General features: G+C 40.7%; 1 protein-coding gene across 1 annotated transcript in view; it reads left to right on the top strand.

Moving 5' to 3' along the window:
- Positions 1-21,369, top strand: part of anos1 (anosmin 1) — a 44,249-nt gene that overhangs the window by 5,013 nt on the left and 17,867 nt on the right. The window contains exons 2-5 of the mRNA XM_086145592.1: positions 1,499-1,546; positions 15,937-15,999; positions 17,052-17,274; positions 21,006-21,190. Coding sequence (XP_086001718.1) covers positions 1,499-1,546; positions 15,937-15,999; positions 17,052-17,274; positions 21,006-21,190 — 519 coding nt within the window. The remainder of the gene's footprint in view (positions 1-1,498; positions 1,547-15,936; positions 16,000-17,051; positions 17,275-21,005; positions 21,191-21,369) is intronic.

Genomic DNA, 21,369 nt, shown 5'->3' with positions numbered 1-21,369 from the left:
TTTATGGCGTGGAAATGCATCTGGGTGCATAGCTGTTGGCACAAAAAAAAATCTGGTTAGGAATGGTCCGGACTGGGGGTTACATACCTAGTTCTTTAATATCACAATTCATAGCTAGTGTTCCAAAAATGTAGATACCAATGGTCCCCAACACTCATCTCTCTTGGCAAAGCCTGCCGTTTGTTTGACTTGTCTAACACTGCAGTCTGCATAAATTTCACTTTCCCTAAATGATCGCCTGATTTACGTAAAACACCCTCGCTAGGGGGCATCTATCACTTGGAGTACAGAGAGTGTATTACTACGACTTCAAAAATGTGCTCCAGACTTGCTATGGTTGCAAAGACAGAAGCCAAGTAATGCGGCAACATTCGCTGCTGCTTCGGCTTCACAGTCTGTTTTAGTTAATTTTGGCATATTTTTCTTTTTGTTTAAGTTTTGTTTCAAGTCTTCAATCACCCCACTTGATTTATTAAATCAATTCCATCCAAACCAAAAATAACTGATTACCTGGTCAAAAAACTGAGCTTTAAGCAGCTCAACAACATCAAACCATTGAGCCTGGAGATGAAATAGTGATAGGAAATTAATTAACTTTGGACAGAAGATGGCCGGTACAAATACAAATACAAATAAGTACAAATAAATTAGCTTATTACTCTGGATTTTGTTTTGTCATAAAATATGTAGCTTTTATCCAATATTAAATTGATATGTATCCCTTTATCAGTTTGAAACATCTGTTTGCAGTTTAAATTGCAGACGTATAATATTGACCTAAATGTCATGTGTTATGACAGATTGCATATTTACGCTCTTTCGTGTTGATCAGTTGACCGTTTATTTTGAAATACTAGCCTTGTACTTGCTATCCGTACCCAATTATGCTTGCTGAGAATGACAACATAATACTTGCAAATAGAATTCAGGAAATGGCCACTTGCACAGCTCTCCATATTTGCGCATATAGGATTTATAAATATACACCACCATTAGGACCAAATGTTTGCCTTGTTGCAGCACAGAAGGTGGCACTTCCACGGCAATTAGAGGAAATTGGCAGTATCTGCAGTCTTCACAGGAGTGCTGAAATCGGGTCCTGCCTCAGTGACCTCGGGGACGTCTGTTGAGAGATCAAACGGGTCCTCAGAAAAGCTGAGGTCACCATGCTTTGCTGAAACTGACCAGAGGTTTGCCCCGAGGCCTGGCCCTGTTGCTGCGACCCCACTTTCCTGCTTAAGTTACACGCACTCAGCATGCAAAACTCGTTTGGTCTTTGAAATACTTTCACCGTTAAAATTAGATGTGATCGAGAGAGCCGTGGTTTAAATATGGTCATAATAGTCGGCGTTGTAACAGTAAAGTTTAGGGCCAAACCTACTGCGTGTTAATTCGATTAAGATATCGTTGTAAATATATTTCTATTGCGTCTATCACAACATTTACCCGCGCCATACAGTGTAATGACTGATGATATTTTTTTCCTCCTCTCTTGCAGAATAATGGATCCCTGGTTTGGTGCCAGAATCACAAGCAGTGCTCTAAGGTAATGTGGTTTCACTTGTTTGATGAATGAGACGCATGCCTCATTATCAGGGGATAATTCAACATTAAGTGTGCGAGTCACGACAGGACCAGTTTTGTCATGCCTACAGGAATCACTTTGAGACTTGTTGACACAAACTACCCCTAAAAACTTTTTTTCAGCCAGTCCTCATGAGTTTGTTTCAACTTTCATTGACACTCATTTCTTCTTGTAAATGACATTTAATGAACTAACATTCTAAGAAGTCGTGTTAATGCCTTTTGCATGCTTATTTGGAATTTGGAATTTCTTTGGGATGTATTATGGTATACCTCCCTAAGGGCTTGTTTGTATTTCTTGCCCTGTCCCAAAGAGGGTTGATACAAAGCCGGTGCTGACAGCTCCTCTGAAAAGATGGTGCTGACAGGCTCTCTAGGATCTGTTGACAAGGCTCACAGAGATGTGCTGTATAGACTGCAGAGACAGAACGCCGCGGAGTTGAAGCAAAGACGATAAACTAGCACAGCATGGTTCGAGTTTGAAATCGGAACAATAGGCTTTAATGCTGTCAAAGGCTATAATGTGTTCATACATAAAGTGTGTAACCGAGTATGAAATGTTCAGCTCCGGCTCGTCTGTCCGGCCACTGGACTTTACTGTGTACTTTGCAATGTGTCCAAATTCACTAAATGAATTTTGTTATCTTCCGGGTGAAAATAAAAGATCCATTAGATATGATTGCTTATCGTGCTTCCTAAAACAACAACAAAACAGTTGACTTTTCTATTAACACAAGGTGAAGCACCACAATGGATGCAGATGGTGTGCCATTTATACTTGTGTGGTGCTTTTTGAAGCAAAACTGAAGTTGGCGGTGGGACTCTGATGCTGCTGTAAAGGATCTTCTTTGTGTAAATCAAACAGTTGTAGCTTGCAGAGCAAATTGTTTGGGAGCTGAAGCTATAAATACTAAACAGCATTACAACGCTGATCAAACACCTCTGTTTTAGAACCATAACTAGGCATTTAGACATAGGTTAAGATCTCTTAGGACGTGTGTACAGACACATCTAGGGAATGAAACCCTGCATACCTACATGATCAGCATTTCCTATGGTGGTGATTAAGCATAAATGTAAGTCGGCCTGTACATTGACCCTTGGCATAGCCCTCTAGTTCATGACCAGCTGCCTCCCCCGCCCAGAGACATATAATATTAGTTAATCAGCAAAAAGACCACTATTTGCTGATTGGCTACCCTTCTGGAAACCTGCTGAGGAGTAGCGTGCCTTTTCTTTGTATGCTTGGGTCGTCCAAAGCAGATGGTAATATAAAGACATCCGTGATGACATCCATGATCCATGACATCTGTGTGACATGAAATGAGAAATAAAGGCTCGAGCACTGAGAGCTGTTTCGAGCCTGAGCTTTTCACTCAGAGGGATTCCCTTGCATATGTTTACCTGCTGATTTTAAAATTAACCCAGAAATAACATGAACATTGTGTATGAAACAAAATAAGGAAAAGTGTAAAAAGTGCCTTTTAGTTTTTCTTAGTCGTATTTATTGGCTCTTCTCTAGAGCCATAAGAATTTGCCTAGTTATAAAGGAATGCATGTAAGTAAAGAAACTATATTGCACGGAAATGTGATTAACTAGAAAATGCTGAGACTGTGTTTCTTGTGTTTTCTTAACAACACATCTTGTGATTTATTAATCACAATAAGTATTGCACCAACTACCTCACTAAAGAGCCCCTTCTGTTTGATTTACAAATCCCTTTTTTGAATTTCAAATGGAAATTTGCATTGGCTGTGGTACAACAAAGCTATTGTGCTTTGTGCTTTCTATTAGCCCTGCAAATATCTAGGTTACATACTTCTCTTACAGCACGCTGTTACCACAATTCGTTAAAGTCTCGTCAATAAAATTCTACTAATCACTTTATAAATTGTGTGGGTAGGTTAATTACTTAAGATAACTAACTGCTGTCAAAGAATGTCGAGCAATGAAGCAGTTTAATGACGTCTGATGGGCTTTTAGGAAACATGTCTCTTATTACTTTTAACCATCTGGTTCTAGAGTGCATTTTTACCTCAATGTAAAGGCTTTAAAGAAAGCAACACTCCTTTGTGCAGTGAAACTTGTTTCTCTGCTTTCCACTCCGATGGCCAACATCGACTCTTGGCACTCATCATTCCCCAGCCGTTCGACAGAGTTTAATGCTTGCGAGAGTTTTCACTGCCTGCAAGTCTAAACACAGCATACTGTTTTCATAATCAACTAGCTAACATTGCTTAAACTCAGCAAAGGTTCAGTTTTTTAATAGATCCTTTTTATTCTTTCTTGCTTCAACTTGCACTCGAGTGAGTGCTTCTTGTTACTGATTTGAGGCCGTAAATCCATGTGGCAGAATTTGATATGAACCTTTAAAAAAATAATCATATGCCTGGACAAGTGGAGTGCAAATACAAAGCTCTGATACTTTGCCATTTCAAACAGTTTCAAGAGCTTTTCAAATTTGATTCATTCAATTTTGTCCCAGGCCTTGGTTTTGCCCATCAAAATACAGGCCAGCGCATAGTGATGAAGTTTAATGAAGGGCCAAAAGTCAATATTTTGCAAGCAAACAGGAGCACACTTCACATCCACAAAAATACTTGAGTGCACATTCATAGTCTGTGTATGTAGTGTGTCAAAACGCAGAGCTATTGTGGGCACTCAACACAATTGTGCTAAACAGGCCCATGCTGTACAGTGGTTCCCCGTGAATAGCTCTACAGCCGCTGATTAGCCTCTTCACTTCATGAACAGCACACAGTCAAATAGAGAGACAAAGGCAGTGACTCCCTGGGGAGAAGAAGATCTGTCCACCCAGAGCTCTGCTGAGCAGCCACAGAGAACTCCCTGCCTGTGAAGAAAATGCAAGAAATGGCTGCCTAATAATTTAGACAAAGATACCGTGACCCCGTCCATCTGTGGGCATTTTCGGAAATCAAAGCCTCTTGTTTCCATTTGCGATGAGAAAGTCATTTTAGTCATCTCGTATGCAGTGTCCGGAGTTGGCCCCGCTCTCAGTGTCCCCTTTGTCATGGTAATTAACCTGCTTGCCCTCTCCAAAGCAAAGTGAGGTGACGTTTGGAGAGCCAGGGAGTCATTATTCTGCCATAACACTGGGGCAGCAGACAAACTCCATTCAGCCAGGAGACAGCAGTCATTTCTATATGAGCTATTATCATTTCCCTACCGTTAAAGCTCCACTTGAAAAGTTTGGATGTGCTCCCTGAAAGTTTTAAAAACTCCAGGGTGTTCTCTTTTTCTGCTCCTGCGTAGAAAATCCATTTTTTGCATGTGCATGGAAGGGTGTGCAGGAACAGCCAACAAGCTTTTCCATTCTGACTATGGGTGATATTAGTGGGCCTGCTTTCCCCACGGGTGTGATCCAGGCACCAAATCAAATGCTAGACTTGACTTGAGGCCGCTAAACATTGGTCTGTAACAAACCCGCATGTTTCATCATTCAAAATGTTTTTAGGGAGGGAGGAGAAGAAAGCACATGTGTATTATGCCCAGATAAGTTGGCCAATGGTGAGCTGTTGGAAAGTGCCCATCACTTGTAGTTTCTAGGAAAGAAAGGGTAATATTTTTCTTGTAAAAACATTGAATATCTATTTAAAGTGGTGTATTATTTCTCCGCTGAGACGGATCCCTCAACAAATTAGATTGAGTGCTGATCACTGACATGAACAGAATTAAAGCATCTGTCTGTAACACCATCTCGCAGTGGGATGATGCTTTGGCCTTACATCTTGTCTGTATACCGGCTTTGACACTGCACTTCGTTTATAAACTGTCTGCTTTAGAAAAGCTTTAGAAAGCAATATTGTCTGGTCTCTTTGACAGCAGTGAGTCGTACATGTCTTTCATAGATCTCACATAATCTCTTGGTCTTTTCAGCGCTTCCTCCTCCGAATCGAACCTCGAACTTCACATGCAATGTTTAAGAACAAGAGGCGTTTACGCCTTTGGATTACATGTGCCTTCGTCTCCACATTTGGAAGCTTTGTAGCACTTTGATTGAATAACAATCCCTGGAATGCTACTATGTCTCATTCAAAAGTGTCTTTTAAAGCCCACCGTCCACCCCCCAACCCCCCACCCCAACCAACCCCCACATTTTCTCACGCCAAAATAAATAGGTTCATAGTTTGTGTTGAACCTACGAAATGAATTCAGAAGCCCTATCCCGCTAACAATTATCTTTAACAGACAGCGAGGTACGTGCACTCTGTATGTCAGTTCTGCAGCTTGAAGTGTGTCAAGACCGTTTCCAAGGCTTTTTGTGTGGTCATCTTTTCTGTGGCGGTTGTTAGTATATCCTGAGGCACGCTGGAAAGAGTACGGCTGGTAGGTTACATCTGAGCATGGCCAGGATTGTTAGGTGCTTAAGTAGACTTCAAAGTGCCTTTTGGTCATGTTGAGGCCAGACATTCGTCTCACCTCCTTGTGTTGGCCACATTACCAGCACTGACACCTCAAAGTAAAATTCACCAGGAGGTAATGCGACATGAATCTGGAGAGCCCGTCCTTTTGCCTGCAAAATGGTGTAAAACCAAATCTAAGCTATTTTGTATTGCATTTACTGAATAAGTTTGTTTGGAAGTTCCAACGTTATGTTTCGCTTTTCCCTCTTCTGACTTGTTATATTTTAGTTTGAGGCAATTTGTGTGTGGGCGGTGGAGGAGTGTGAAACAGTGCTGGTCAGTCCCAGCAGGAAGGACCTGATCTGGACATGGTTGTTAAGTTTCATTGGCTAAAGGGGGGGTCGCTTCATTGGTTGCTATCTGTGGAGCTCATTATTCACATGGTGGGTGGCAGAGAATTGAAACCCCCACAGCAAAAAACCAAAGACGTGGCTACAAGAGAGGGGGCGAAATGCCCGCGGAACCAGAGTTTAGACTTCTTCAGTGGCAAGATCTAGCATCTAAAGCCGATCTCTTAAAGGCTGTCAGTTCAATATCTAAGAAATTAACACTTCCACATCATTATGCTATGAAATATTACGGTTACATGTCACACGGCCATCAGCTGTTGGTCATAAAGCACTTAGTCCTTTATTTTCAAAACATGATCAACTTTTCACTGATTTCTCTCTCCTTTTTCATGTCAAAAGGGATTTCTTTCTCTTTCGCTCTATCTCTTTCTCTCTCTCAGGATTATTTTGTTATTATTTTGTTTTTAAATCCTCTTTTAGCAATAATGACAAGTCACACTGAGATTATCCTTTGATGGCTTTTACGATCACAATAGACAACAACACACCCTTTACATCCACATTGCTGTGACTCTGTCAGCCACAAAGAAAAGACCTTGAAGTTACTAACTTAGTCTAGTACGAGATTAAATCTTGGTTTGTCAATATCATAGACCAGTGAGGCCTGAAACAGGAGTGTTACTGTTGACCAGATGCTTGTATATTTGGTTCTCAGCACTGAAAAATGTTCTTTGGATAAATTAGAAATAGCATCGTCACTAGGTTTGTTCAGTAGGAGGCACGCTCAGTGTGTGTATGACATGTAGCCTGTATTGATTTCCTTCTAAGTACAAATTTAATGTACTGCCGATGTCCCTCACTCATTGTGGGGTCAATTTTTGAGTAAGTTATATCGGATCAGAGAAAGCTAATGCGTCACATTGCTATGACACAGCAGGTGATGGTACAGACAATTTCACACTTTGTTTTTACCAAGTTGAAATGATAAAGCAAGTATAAAGTATATATTACTTCAATATTGGAACCTGTTTATATAAGTAAAAATGTAGATAAATATTCTGTCATAAGGTTTTTTTTTAAATCTGGTCATACCTATTCATGTATTATCTTTGCACAATACACATTTTTACTGCAATTGAAAAAAAAAAGATATATCAGCAGACTGAATAGTTCTTCAAAATAACAATCAGCATCAGCCACAAAATCTCTTGTTGGTCAGACCCTGTTTATCGCGCCACCAGTCACACTGACGAAAGGAAGATTAGAATCTAAGAATCGTAAAGCTGATGTGCTTAGTAGATTTATTCCCGCTCCAGTCAGAGCTTTTGCATCCTGCAGTTAAACCCCCAAGATTGTGTTTGACAGTTACAGGATAATGGGAAAACCCGAATGTATGTCACTGGCTTACTAATCAACAGCAATCCTAACCTTTGACTTTTAAGACTTTTAAGCAGGGTGGAAAACACCCCTGACTGTACATGTATTAGCAATGAAGAAAATCTCCATTTACTGTATTATATTGACTCTCTTTCTATACATAAATGATCAACCCCGTTTTTTCAATAACAAGGGATTTTATAAAATCAAGATATTACAATATAGAGATTGATGTGCCCACTTTAAGGAGCTGTTGGTGGAAACTGGGAGGGAGAAGTAGGATTAGTGTAAGAGAAGTGTTTCTGAGACTTAGATAAACAAATGGCGATAGTGGTGGAATGTGACTGCAGCCTGGGATTAGGATGGCTCTCCTCACTTCAATAGCGTGCCAGGTTTTACATGTTGTGAGCCCGTACTGAGACAGATTTCCCATGCCCCTATTTCATTTGAGATGAGAGGGGATTGAGGCGGCCTGAGTGGTCACTGTCGGAACAAACAAGCGCAGCTGGAATTCAATATCTTGTTTACTTGCCGCTCAATCCTCGATGAGAAATGATGACATTATCGAGAGGTACATTTTTCATTTTCCCCTTGGAAAATGTGAGTTAATTATCATTGCTTTCTTTCTCATGCAATGTCACAAAGGCCCACTGGCCTCTTTATCATCAATCTGACCCCACATGATGGATACATCCTGTTGAGTCTAATTGTCACGAAATGTAAACTGAGCCCAGAAGTAGGTGATAACTCAGGCTCTTGTTATAGCCGCTGTAATTTTGACTCATGTCACCGCGGTGAATAACAGTGTGAGATGGCCCTGTAAGAGACGGAGGAGGCGATGCATTCGGGGCACCGGTGTGCTGCTGCATGTGTGGGTGTCTGGGCGAAACTTCTGAGTCATTAAGTATTAAATGAACAGCTATTGCTTTCCATGGCAGACAAAGTAGTTCTGGCTTAGCTTTGTGGCATTTTTTTTGCTCATAAATAAGGCAGACACCTCTGATTGTAGGCTAAATGTATAATTCATGCACTGCCCCTCCTGTTCCTCCTCTTTTTCTTCTCACTTTCTGCCAAGCTCTTCCTTTTCAGCCCTTTGTTGTCTGCACCCTCAATTGCATTTAAATTAATAATTAAAGTGATGCTCAAAGAATGTCTATGACACCACCTGCTAGGCTACTCACCATTTCCCAGTCTGGTTTATTAAACAAGACAGAAAGACTTCAGCTGTCTACATTTCAGCTCAGCCCACTAGTTGGAAGAATACCGTTTGAGTTGGTTGTAAATATTCGAGAGTTATGACACTGGCAATGTCCGAGGCATACATTCCCCTTCGAGCTCACAGCTTACACTCTTCACTTAGCGATTTGGAAAATATGTCATTCCTTGCGACGGGGGAATTCGAGGCACTCTGCGTCAGATTGATACATTAAAATTCATAGTCAGCATAACTACATCTTGTATCACTTACAGTAAAGAAATGTTGATATGCTAAAGTGAGAATACCAAGAAAACAAATATGTTACAGACCTGTATATGATTTTATGTGAGAAAATATTTTCTTGAAGACATTAGATTATTTTTTATTACTTACTAGAGAAGCTTATTATTTCTTGGGCAAGTAGATAGAAAGACGATAGGGAGGTTTTGCACTCAGGACCTAATTTCCATAAAGTCTGGATACCCAAACCTTCAGGGAGACATAAGAGAGCACATGACCAGCATTACTCTACACAAACCGGTGACCCGGCTCCCACATGGGTATCGAGTACAATTCTTTCCAGCCCGTGGTATCGAAGACAAATGAAGAGAAGAATCCTGGAACCGAACCGGCGTGGGTATAATTTTATCTGTGTACCTCTGAACCACCAGAGCACGATTCTTAAGAATTATGGACATTGGCAGCTGCATTTGAAACATCAGTAGCATCGCCTGGCTAAAGTTCTATCAGCTAATAACAAAAAAAGCCAGATTGCAAAATATAAATTTTCATTCCTTTCTGGTAGGCTAAGCTTGGCACTTACATGCTGTATAAAAATCGCACTGCATATTACGGAAAAACCTCATGTCATATCTAACTGCTGCATGTAGAGTCGCAGACTCAAATCTCAAGTTAGCACGGCATTAATCTTGATCTACCTGATCCATCTCGCTCTCCGCTTGACCTGCGCATATACCTTCATTGATTTACTACGGCACAGAAATGAAATACTCAATCATGGATCTCGAAGAGCTTGCAAAAGGCGAAGTCACACAGGTTTGAGAAAATGGTGTGTCTAGACTTTAAACCGACTCAACACAGGGATATCTTCTTCCTGATTTATTTCCTTTTTTTATACAGTCCTTTGAAACCTATTGGAATATCAGAGACTTATTGGAATGCCTCACTCACATATGATTTTACACTTAACCGAAGACCCTTTAGCCTAGTTTACTTGTAATTAAAATATCATACAAGATCAAGCAAACATCTTAAATCGACACGATTATCTATCGCGCAGCTTGATGTGGGACATGCGTTGTGGCAAAGAATAAGTGAGAAGATGGAAAACATTCCTGAGTGCACCACAATTGGACTAACAAGTGGTTGACAGGCAGTGTCTAGGTTTAAACATAACCCAGGTTTCCTCTTTTTTATTGTTAACGTATTTTTAAATCAAGTACTGTGTAATGAATATGTAGATTTTTGTCCAATGACACACACATTCTACTCTCTTCTCTTCTGTTCTAAACTTCCCAAGCTTGGTGCATTGCATCTTGCAGTGCTGCTGATTCTCTGCTTCCTAGTATCCAAACACATAGTAGTGTGCTGTTATGCACTGTGTTGTAAATAAATATACATAGAATGGGCCAAAGTTGTGTCGATTTGAGGCTTATAATTTTTTTAAGGCTTTCAGAGGCAACCGGGAAAAGTACCCCGCTGGGGTAATTATTTGAGTTATATAATTTAGGTCCCACTTACAAGGACTGCCAAAATGATAAACCAACACACACACACCCAAAAATGTCTCTTCGGACACCATTAATGGCTTTCCACTGTTTTCTGATGACATTGTTTGGCACTAATGTAGCCATCCAACAAGACATTTAAATATGACATATGCCATCACCTCATCATCTTGTGTGATATGCGACCATATGCTTTGGAAAAACAAACAACACGATGATCAGAGAAAAGTGTTGGAGTGCTGGAGATATACGGCCGCATGATATTGCTGGCAAGGAAAAGTGCCTTGGCGATGTTTGTGAAAGATATATCACAAGATAAAAGGCTTTTGACCACTGTCCAATGTGAGCCTGGTGTTGTCAAATTTATCTTCTCTGGAGAGACTTTTGGAAAACGTCAATTTTCTGAGTATGAACACAGGCTTAGTGCAGAGGGAGGGTTGAAGCAGAAAACAAAAAAAAAGAAGGCTTTTAAAAGTCATCTGGATTAAAGTGGACGTGGTCAAAAAGAGATAGAAAAATGAAAGGCGGGATGACCCGAGATAGAAAATATGAGATGAGAACTGAGAAGAAACTGAGGAAGTTGAGGGGAGATGACAACCATTTCAAGGCGAAATTGAGTGAGAAGTGATTGAATATGTGGATTAAGTGCCTCTTTCAGCAAAGCAGAGGCTGGCGACTTGCTCTCTGAATGGGTCAGTATATGAGAGCAGAGAGCACACAGCTGCTGAAATAATTGGGTCCATTTACTGGGAGAATGAAAAGTGCCAGGGTAGCAGAATATAACTATAATTTACTGAGATTAACAGGGAGATTTACAATGTGCATGATCAACAACCAAGATTCCTATGTATCTGAGCCTCCGGGAGGAGCCGAGGATCTACCAGCAAAGACACACTGTAAATATCACTTGCCATCATTTCAGTTGACTGGAGGTAATTGGACTGATTTGTTCAGCTTCTTGTAACGTCTGCATTCCTGTGATAACCAGGAGAAAACAATGTGAGTGCCTGTGCGAATTTGAGGCGCAGACAAAAATGCAGATATTTCACCAGAATGTACTGGTGTGTTCTACTAATGGAGTACCTTACCATTGTTAAAATTAGATTTGCCCCAACAGCTCATGTAACTGCCAATATGGGATAAATCATCTGGACCATTATGAATCGTGGCTAACCTATTATTTGGTTGACGCTGCGTTTCTTGATTCATTTTACAAGACATTTGATTGACGTGTCATACATACATACAATGATGTAGTTTATATTGCTCCAGTCACTCACTCCGGAGTAAACATTTTCACAACGAATGATTTTCATGCTCCCACATTGCCGAATCTGAGTTCTTTACATAGCAATCATCTCCCCCATCGCTCCCTTCCCTGCGCCCAGCTCCATTCGTGACAAGGGAAGATGGGCTGTGGCATTGGCTACCATTCAGCCTGAATTCATCGGCCCCACAGAATGCCTTTAAGAGTCCTCAGAGTAACAACTGCTGCATTTTATTGCAGCGTGAAATGGGGAGTGAAAGACCGCTATGGATGTTCCTACTTAACCATGCAGAATGTGTCACTCTTGGTAGGGAGATAAGAGGACAAAGGGGAAATCAGCTGCTCAGATGCTCTTGTTGAGTCCTGCTGAAACAAACCAGGCTCTTGTTTACGTTTCATACCAAAACCAATTGTGTTTTCTTTGGAGAAATTTGTCCAGAAATATGTTAACATTGCATAGGGTAATTGCATGCGTTCCTTAGGCTATCCAAACAGATGGTAGTTGCGCTGCCAGCCGGAGAGATTTGCTTGGGGGACGACCAGACTCTGGTGCCCAAGCATTGCAGATACAGCTCAATTACATTTTCTGCCCCATTTGCTGTTTTCACACATTACATCTAAAAAGTCAAAACACTGACTTTGCTATTGGCATTGCAATGTGCAAAGTCCTAATATGCTGTGATTAATATAAATGATTATATATGCAAGATGTTTAACATTGAAAGGGTTTTAGCAGTTTCATTCTAATAAGTAGGTTTCCCCCGCTAGAGGCCGGATTCTTTTAACAACCTATCACGTTAAAAGCAAGAGCACATGCCTCTGAAGAGTGAGGGTCTAATTTGCATGTGATGGTTCTTCGAGCTTACTGTAAATGTGCTTTGGCGCTTTCCCTAGCATATTTTTGGCATGGATGGTATGGATTAGTTGGAGTACCAAACTGTGTAAAATGGAATCGGGCACTTGATTGATGAGAGCACCTTTGTAATTATATACAGCCGCTGTATTTGCTTTGGCAAGACATCAGTCATCGGTCCACCTCTTCCCTCCTGAATGTCAGCTTGTGGATGTGGTCAAGCGACAAACGCTGACAGAATGTCAGTTTTGGCACACCTGCTGAGAGTGCTCCCTATCTCTCCTGATAAAGAATTCTGGAATAAAAAATCCCACTACCACAAGAGGCCTATCACTTGATGGGCACCTTTGCTCTGGGTAGTCAGTGGATAAAGACATAAGAGGACAGAGTGTGTGAGGCATCACTGAACACAGCCTAATTCTGTTCTTTGTTGCAGTGTTGGTTGTGCAATAAGCAATGTTCTGTTATGCTTCACACTGCTTGGCACACACTTTAGCTTCTCGAGGTAACGACCATTCTATTTTCACTTGTTTTGTAGTGATTGTGGCGAACGAGAAAAAGATCCATCCTTAAAAAAAAGCCAGAGGAATGCATTCAGGCTGTGCACACAATATCTTTCAATGAGTAAAATGAGCTTGATCCCCAGGCTTATGTGTGTATGTTCAGTGATTTGTAGAAGGGATTTGGGGGCTTTAACATGTGCGTCTACTGGCAGAATGTCCTTTAGATGCTGCTGCAGCACAAGTTATTGCCTCAATTCCTCATTGTTCCGGCATGGTGCTTGTGTGAGACTGATGCTGAGGTTGCTGCAGCTGCGGCTGCGGCTGCTGCTGGTGCTGCTGCTGCACTGCAGGCACGGGATCTTTTGAGCATGATAAATGATATAAGGTCACCATTTTATTAACTGCAGATTATGATGAAGCTTCAAAAACTCCCTGGACTGTGAGAAGCTTCGTGTTTTAAATACTAACAGAAAATATGTATCTTTTTTTAAATTAGGTAATTAAAGAAATGCTAAATACATCATTATTGTGCTTTATTGGCTTGATAGCCTCACAATTAGAATATAAAAACTTGGCAAGGCAACTTAAAATCAATATGATGATAATTTCAAACGTTTAGCTCGATTCCAATCAATTCTATACATTTCTGAAATGGTTTTTCTTCATTGATTGTTGTATCTTATCTTGTTGCTGTTTGTTTTCTGTTATTCATATAGAATCTAAACTTTTGTCTAAAGAGTGGACTTGGCATTTTCTTTAAGTTACAGTTTTAGGTAGATTGGGTTGAGATCTGAGTGCTCACTTAGTGTTTGACCCAATTTTATCTTTCCTGCTTTGCCTGAAGAAAGTGGAATACTATTGGATCCGATGAAGTGAATACAGTTCACAGAAATAAGCGGGATAAAGAAAGTTAGGTTCAAAATTTCTGTTTTGATAAAACCTGAGATATAACCTGGAAAGAGAGGCTGATCACATATACCAATCTCTGGTTTATCACAATGTTAGGAAGGAAAATGCATTTTTTTCTACTGTTTTTGCTGTCCCTTTGACATTCCTGGGAAAGTAGGGGGGCATTAAAATATAGACAGTGACTTAATGGCATTTTTCTCCTTCCTTTTTTTTCCAGAGGGTTCTTAATCTAAACCAAATTTTTATTACAATTGTACCTAGAGGTAGGTTTGCCATGACGGAAATGAAGTGGGAGAAGGCCGATGCAGGAGTTGAGTTTTTTCGTGAACGTGGTCCTAAGTGCAACATGCTCCTCAAGAAGCAAAGTTTATGTTTCATCATGCACCCTTAACACTACACTCCATAAAAAGCAAATAAACTTTTCACTGGTAATGGTATAATAACGACAGTGAGCTAACAAATGAATCAAAGACTCATAAATACAGCTCTGACCACCTGACTATGACTCAATTTTTTTTCCACCTAACAGTATGTTAAATGGCATCTTTTCAGTAGGTGCTCTCATTCTTCTTGTTAGCGGTACTGTACTTTACATGTTGTGTATTCTTGACAGTTTGCTTGAAATAAACCAAAGGTTAAAATTTGACCTTTGAATCAACAGCTGCTTCTTCACTGATGGTAGTTCTCCATATCTGCAATACCCCCCGCCCCAAACCAACCCCTCCACCCACCCACACACACACTCACACACACACACACATATTGGCCTGTTCCAATGAAGAATGCAAAACTGCAAGAGAATGTGCTGAGAATTTACAGCTATGCCTTGTGTCTTTGTGTGGCTAAAGCACTAAGACGAGGCATGAGCAGAATGAGTGGCTTTGGCAGGTCTCTGGTTGGTGTGGTTTGGGCTGCTCCCAGTGTTTCACAGAAGCAGCCTGGCAAACGCTTGAGAGTTTTCACACCAGCACTCGGTGGCCAGCAGCGGGAGCGCATAAGACCCCAGCTTCTCTCAGTCCCATCTGAACACATGCCCTTTCCTGCGGCAGCATCTGCCTGATTCTATTGGACATGCATGGATTTACATTAGCTTTTATTGAATTTGATTTGTTCAGGGTGAGCGGTTCTATTTAGAGCAGTTTGACTAAATTGGTAAACTTTCATTTGGAATTTTATCATCCTATTATGTTTGTCAAAATAACTTTGTGCCGCATTCTCGCTGAGGTTTAGTTTTATCCCACGCCTATGCCAGACATTCAGTAAATTTGTTCCACGTGTTTAAAAAAAGGGAATCCCAAGAACATTAAATCATGTGTTTATTAAGGACTCTAGCACTCACTGTGGCAAAGAGAGGGTGGTTTGATACCAATGCCAGACAGTATCACGCCAAGACATGAAAATACGAAGCAGAAGAAGTGGCAGAGTGAAATTTAGGCCCTAGACAGAATGAAAAGTTAGTAGTACCGGGCTTAACGGAGGAATCTGTCAGGGGTGACATCAGGCGGTATCCAAGCACGAGTAGATAACAAGTCGGTGCATGTCGGCCTGCTCATTACGGATAAACCATATGCTTTTTGTTGATTGTTTATGTCTTTTGAAGGCATGCCGGGCATTTGCAAATCAAAGAGGTGTGACTGGTTATTGAGAATATACAGGCGGAGTGGCTGAGTGATGTACCTGTGAGGAATCCAGCCTATAAGCACACAGAGCTCCATCTCTATAGCTGCGCCTCTTTGATGTGGCTGACTCTTTGAAGAACTGACACCCTTCTCCTTTTCACAGTGCCTGGAGCCCTGCAAAGAATCCTGGGACCTGAAGGAAAATCAGTGCCAGGATTTATGTGAGGTATGAAATACTGTTGCTGGCTTGCATTGAGTGTAACGGTACACACAAAAAACATGGTCTGATCCAAATCTCAGCTTTGAGGGGATGTTTTGTGAACTGCAGATGCACGAAACACCTAAAATTAAATTGCCCCTTTTAAAGTTAAACACAGGTTTGCTGTGTAGCTGTGTCTGTTAGGAAAACTAAAATGGTTACCGAGCCTAAAAATGGAGTTTGTGTAGTTCTACAGGATTTTGCATACCCCTATTAATTTTGGCTTTTTGTAGTTTGGTTTAACATCCCTATAAAAAAATCACTAATAGGACAGTTATAGGATTGCGGGATAATTCTACAATGTAACAGCACAATGAGGTTAAATTAAAGCTATTTAACTTTTTCTCTCCCCACATAAACACGGAGATCCTGCAATTTGTGTTATGTCTGTGGCTATATTCATACGATGTTAATAAAAGGTCACCAAAACAGGAAAAGAAACACCCTGTGCTGCGGAAAAGTTAGTGACACATTATTTCATGGAGTTCAGACTGTAGTTACCGCTCCCTCTCACATTGCACAGCCATAATGTTTGTCAAAATGACAAACCGAAAATAAAAAAAGATAAATGACAATTTGAAGATGCTATAATAATTCAAAATGATTTATGCTTTTTCTCATTTTGGCGTATTCCGTTTGGAGATGTGCATTGATCTGTCTGAAGGATCATGTTTTTCAAAGCAATGGCTCTGGCTGGTAAGCTTATTGGAAAAGTGCTGGTGCAGAAAGTCACTGTATCTTATGCCCTAAAGGCTTTTACTGAAGTCATCATTTCACGTAGGCAATCAATATCAGTGCGCAATAATACAATACAGTAATGCAAAGTTATTGACATAGGTGCAAATTACAAAAGTTATAAAAGCAAAAGAAAGATTTAACAGCCTCAACTCCAACCTGAATCAGAAGCTAGAAATTTAAACAGGACAGTCTCTGTTCATTCACGGAGCCATTTGGCTGGAACTGAAAAGAAATCTGACGTACATTTCTCCCCCTCTCATCCTTCTTCCTGTGCTCCATAGCCTCTTTTTCCCAAGAAACACTATGAGTGTCTAACAAGCTGCGAGTTCCTGAAGTCAGTGGAGGGGTTGAAGCAGGGTGACTGCCCTGCTCCGGAGAAGGCCAGTGGCTTTGCAGCAGCCTGTGTGGAAAGCTGTGAGGAGGACGGGGAGTGTTCAGTTGTCAAAAAGTGCTGCTCCAATGGTTGTGGTCACACGTGCCAGCTACCCAAGAACCTCTACAAAGGTAATACCATGGGCTCATATTGCATTGCAGCGCTGTGATAAGTAAAGCCAAAACAAATTGTCCTAACTGATCGATGGCATTTCCTATGTTACTGCAAGTGGCAATCTTACCATTAAAGGAACAATTTCTAAGCGGGTATTTTTTTGCCTCAACAAGTTCGGATTGGTTCAACTTGGCTTAACAGTGACTTACTGTAGCATGACAGAGCCACAGCTGAGGCCAGACACTCTGGGGACAACATTTATTTTGGCCGCTGCTATCCGCAGTCTTATTTCTGCAGTAACAACCAAAGCGTTTGAATAAAATTGACAGCTAAACAACGGCTTTGTTGTGAAAAATTCTGGATATCCAAAAGAGAGTTTGGTGGGACAGCTCAATTGCATAATAACCGGTGCACTGGCATCAGCAGAGTTTCAAACAATGAATTATCGCGGGACTAAAAAAGTGAAGTGCTCCGAAAATGTTCCTATTTGAGGAATGTCTTCTTTTAATCACTATGTTTCAATATTCTTTCCTTTTTCAGTTTGAATTATTGTCATTAATGGTGTATTGAGTAATCTTCCGTGTTACATATTAATTTGCGTAAATCATGATGATTTGCAGGTTGCAGACAGGCTGATTAGTATAATACATTTTTGAGTCTGTTCAAACCCACCAAATCCCCCTTGTATTTTCTGTTTTAAATTAGAATCATCAGTCAAGAATTATGTTGGATTTGATGTTATACAGACACAGATGTACCCCAATATCTTTGCTCCAGGAAATTATTTTTAATAGTGTTTCTGAAGCAGCGTGACGTTGTGAGGGTGCTGATTTATTATGTTAGAGAGAAGAGCGTCTCTGAACTTAGGGATGAGAGCTGGAACTACACTATCAGCACGCAATCGTTGTCACCCCAAGGCCATAACAAAGTTGAGGAGATGTTGAAGTGAGAGCGGCGGGAGATGAGCCTGAATCGCTCTTTGAACCTCGGCTGCGATAGACTGCGTATGTGTTCAGTCACACTGCAGTAAGAGAAACCATGTTTATGTACTTACTGTATTAAGTTAGAGGGAAGGGCATATGATTTCAAGTTTCGGCTTGAGCACACGGATGAGCTTGGAGTAAATTTGATTCAGAGAAGTTCTGAAGGATGTCACGGTAGATGTCATGCTGAAAAGGTGAATGGCATTTTAATCTAGGAAGATGAAGACAGGCGTGACCTTTAAAATTCAAACACAGCGGCCCTGGCTATGAAAACCATCCGACATATTGTTACTCCGAGTTAATTATGTGTCATTCTTATGCAGTGCAACAGGGCACATTTGTAAGCAAAATTACTTTTGATATTAAAATGAAAAGGCTATCGAAACCATTTTCATGCAGATGCCTACTCTTGAGTCTTATAGGCAGACATTGTGCTGGAGGGTGTAATACTGACTCTATTACCCTGTTCAAGCCAAACCGTCACCGATTGCACAAGAGAATTTAACTGCAAGTGAAAATTCTTTGGTCAACAAAGATTTTTTTGGCTTTACTTTCATACATTCTTAACAATAAATATGATCAATTTGCAATAAAAATCCTTTTCATTTCAGTATAAATGATCTTTCTCTGAAATAACTTGTTTCCTGACAAACCTATTGCTGTACTTCACTGTGTTAATAAGGTACAAAAAGTATCGCTCCATAGGGAGACTTGCAAATCAGACCACACAGAATTTGAACAAACAGCACGCGGATGACAGGTCACACCTATTTCTACATTTACACAGAATTATTCTTAGCAATTTGGTGAACATTCATAAATTCTTGCCCTGGTCCTTAGTGTTAAAGGGCTAATCAGTTGCTCATGGCATGACAAATCTAATTGTTTCTGTGTGTGCACAAGTGTGTGCGTGTATTTGTGTGTAGTCCTTGCCATGATAGTCCATGATGCTGGAAGCCATTAGCAAACACAAGCGGAGCGAAATGGACCATTTCCCCCGCTGAGATCACTCTCAGATGTGTCTGTGTGTGTGTGTCTGTGTGTGTGTGTGTTTGTTCCCAATGTACCAGAGCTGTCTTCGGAAAAGATATGGTGGAACTTCAGTGGGGTTTAAACGAATAGGAAAGCTTAATCTCATAAATGATAAGGATTATAATTCAATGCATAGCATAGAATCGAATGTAGTCACATTGTAGAGTCAGATGAAAGAAGGGGCAGTAGGTGGTCTGTTGAGCTTTTCTGGTCCTTTCATTTTCATATCAGTCGCCACAGAAATAGTTGCATATATGAATCATTGATCGTTTATAGTGTGAGTAAGCAGTAAATTCAATTTATCACTCTGTCTGAGATGTTAAGTGAAAAATCCATGCCAGAAAGGTATCAAATTTAGCGAGCGTCACATTCACACTCAGAGAAAATGTCAGCGAGTGAATCTGTCACTCAGGATCCCTTGTTAGTCATCTCTTATGGTATCATTTGCTAAAAGCAGCAACCTCTGTGATCACAACAGTCAATACAGCAGTATGTGCAGTATTGAAAATTATGGCCTGAAGTGTAATTATTGGAATTAATAAGACATGAATGGATGCTTTGCTCTCGATCGTGCTTATACAGCAGCTACGTCATGGTTTGAAGTGCATGGATTAAGCATATGGCCATTGAAAAATGAAAGCTGTATGATTCTTGGACCAAACCTTACTCAAAAGTTATCTTTGGAAAGAGCAAACCTACAATAAGTGTATTTGATACCCTCCTACATATTGCGGAAGAGAGAGGTTGTGTGCAGATGTGGGCTACTTTTTTTGTAGGCCTCTGTGTGGTGTGGTTTTTGTCTTGCAGGAGCACTTGTGTGACTGTGTGGGAAGATGAGCTAAGACAGAGGGAGAACAGGAATGCTGTGGTTACCTTGGCTTGTATTATTATGCAGGAAATGTGACACGTTCGTTCACACTAATACAGAAACACACATACACAGGCACACACTGCTGCGGAGCTGTGAAACCGCAGAACAATGACCCCCAGCTGTTTGTATGTAGAAATCTGTTATCAGTGGGACCAAACAAAGTACTTACTTTATATGCCAGGGGCCTTTACGGCCTTTCTTCAACTTCCAAGATTTTATGCGACTCAATCAATCGCTTTTCTATTCCTTGAATGAGGAAAGAGATTTATGGAGATGAAACATTCAAAAATAGTCTTGATTAGGTTGTTCACTCACAAGCTTTGCGGTAATGTCGAGCCCGCATTGTTGCTGTTTACAAAAGATGGAGCAATGTTGGATGGCTCGGCCGCGAAGGCGGTCCAACATAATAAATTGAAGTGCTTGGCGGTTTATTGCAAAATGTTGACTATATTCAGCCTTCTCTTGTGTATCCAAAGCTCTTTTTAAAATCTTTTCACCAATTCATTATTGCCATGGCTGGTGTTTATTCTGCAATCCGCTCCATCCTATATGCAGTGAACACACCCTCGTGCATACCTATACACTAACTGCGTGAATCATTATTAGAAAATGTAGCTACCAAAACACATCGGTCACAGTAGAGAGATGATATTGTTGACCCACGGCATGAATTAAGTCTTACAGTGAGGTCATGTCTCATTCTCAGATCTGCCTGCCGTCCGTCTCACCAAGTAGCTTTTCCCCCAAGAGAGGAAACGACAAAATGTGTGCTGAAGCTAACCTGCGATGCTCCAAACAGCGGTGAAATTTCACCTCAATCACTAATTGTCACAATATTATCTTCCTTTGGTTTCATTTATAGGAGTTCCTTTGAAACCCAGGAAGGAGCTAGTGTTTTTGGAGCAGCCATCAGGTCATCTGGAGGTTCGGTGGTCTTCCAAGTTCAACATTTCTGTGGAGCCTGTCCTCTATGTGGTGCAACGCCGTTGGAACCATGGAATCCATCCCAGCGAAGATGATGCTACAGAGTGGCAGACTGTGGCTCAGGTACAAATCAAATCTACAAACTTGCTACGAGATTATAGTCGGTAGTACCGAGGTGTGCTTGTAAGGGAGAATGTGTTTTTATTTGCTTATTCCATCTTTTTTTATTTAAATAATTTTTTGCCTCTATGTGGGTTTGTCTGAATTAATATCACTCAAAATGTATCCTCATATGTTTCAGA

Source organism: Fistularia commersonii, chromosome 4 (assembly GCF_037954325.1).
Source record: "Fistularia commersonii isolate RoL2024-O1a breed Wild chromosome 4, RoL_Fcom_v1.0, whole genome shotgun sequence".
NCBI lineage: Eukaryota > Metazoa > Chordata > Actinopteri > Syngnathiformes > Fistulariidae > Fistularia > Fistularia commersonii.
Note: the sequence above shows the minus strand (reverse complement) of the source record. Positions and strands in the feature narration are given on the sequence as shown.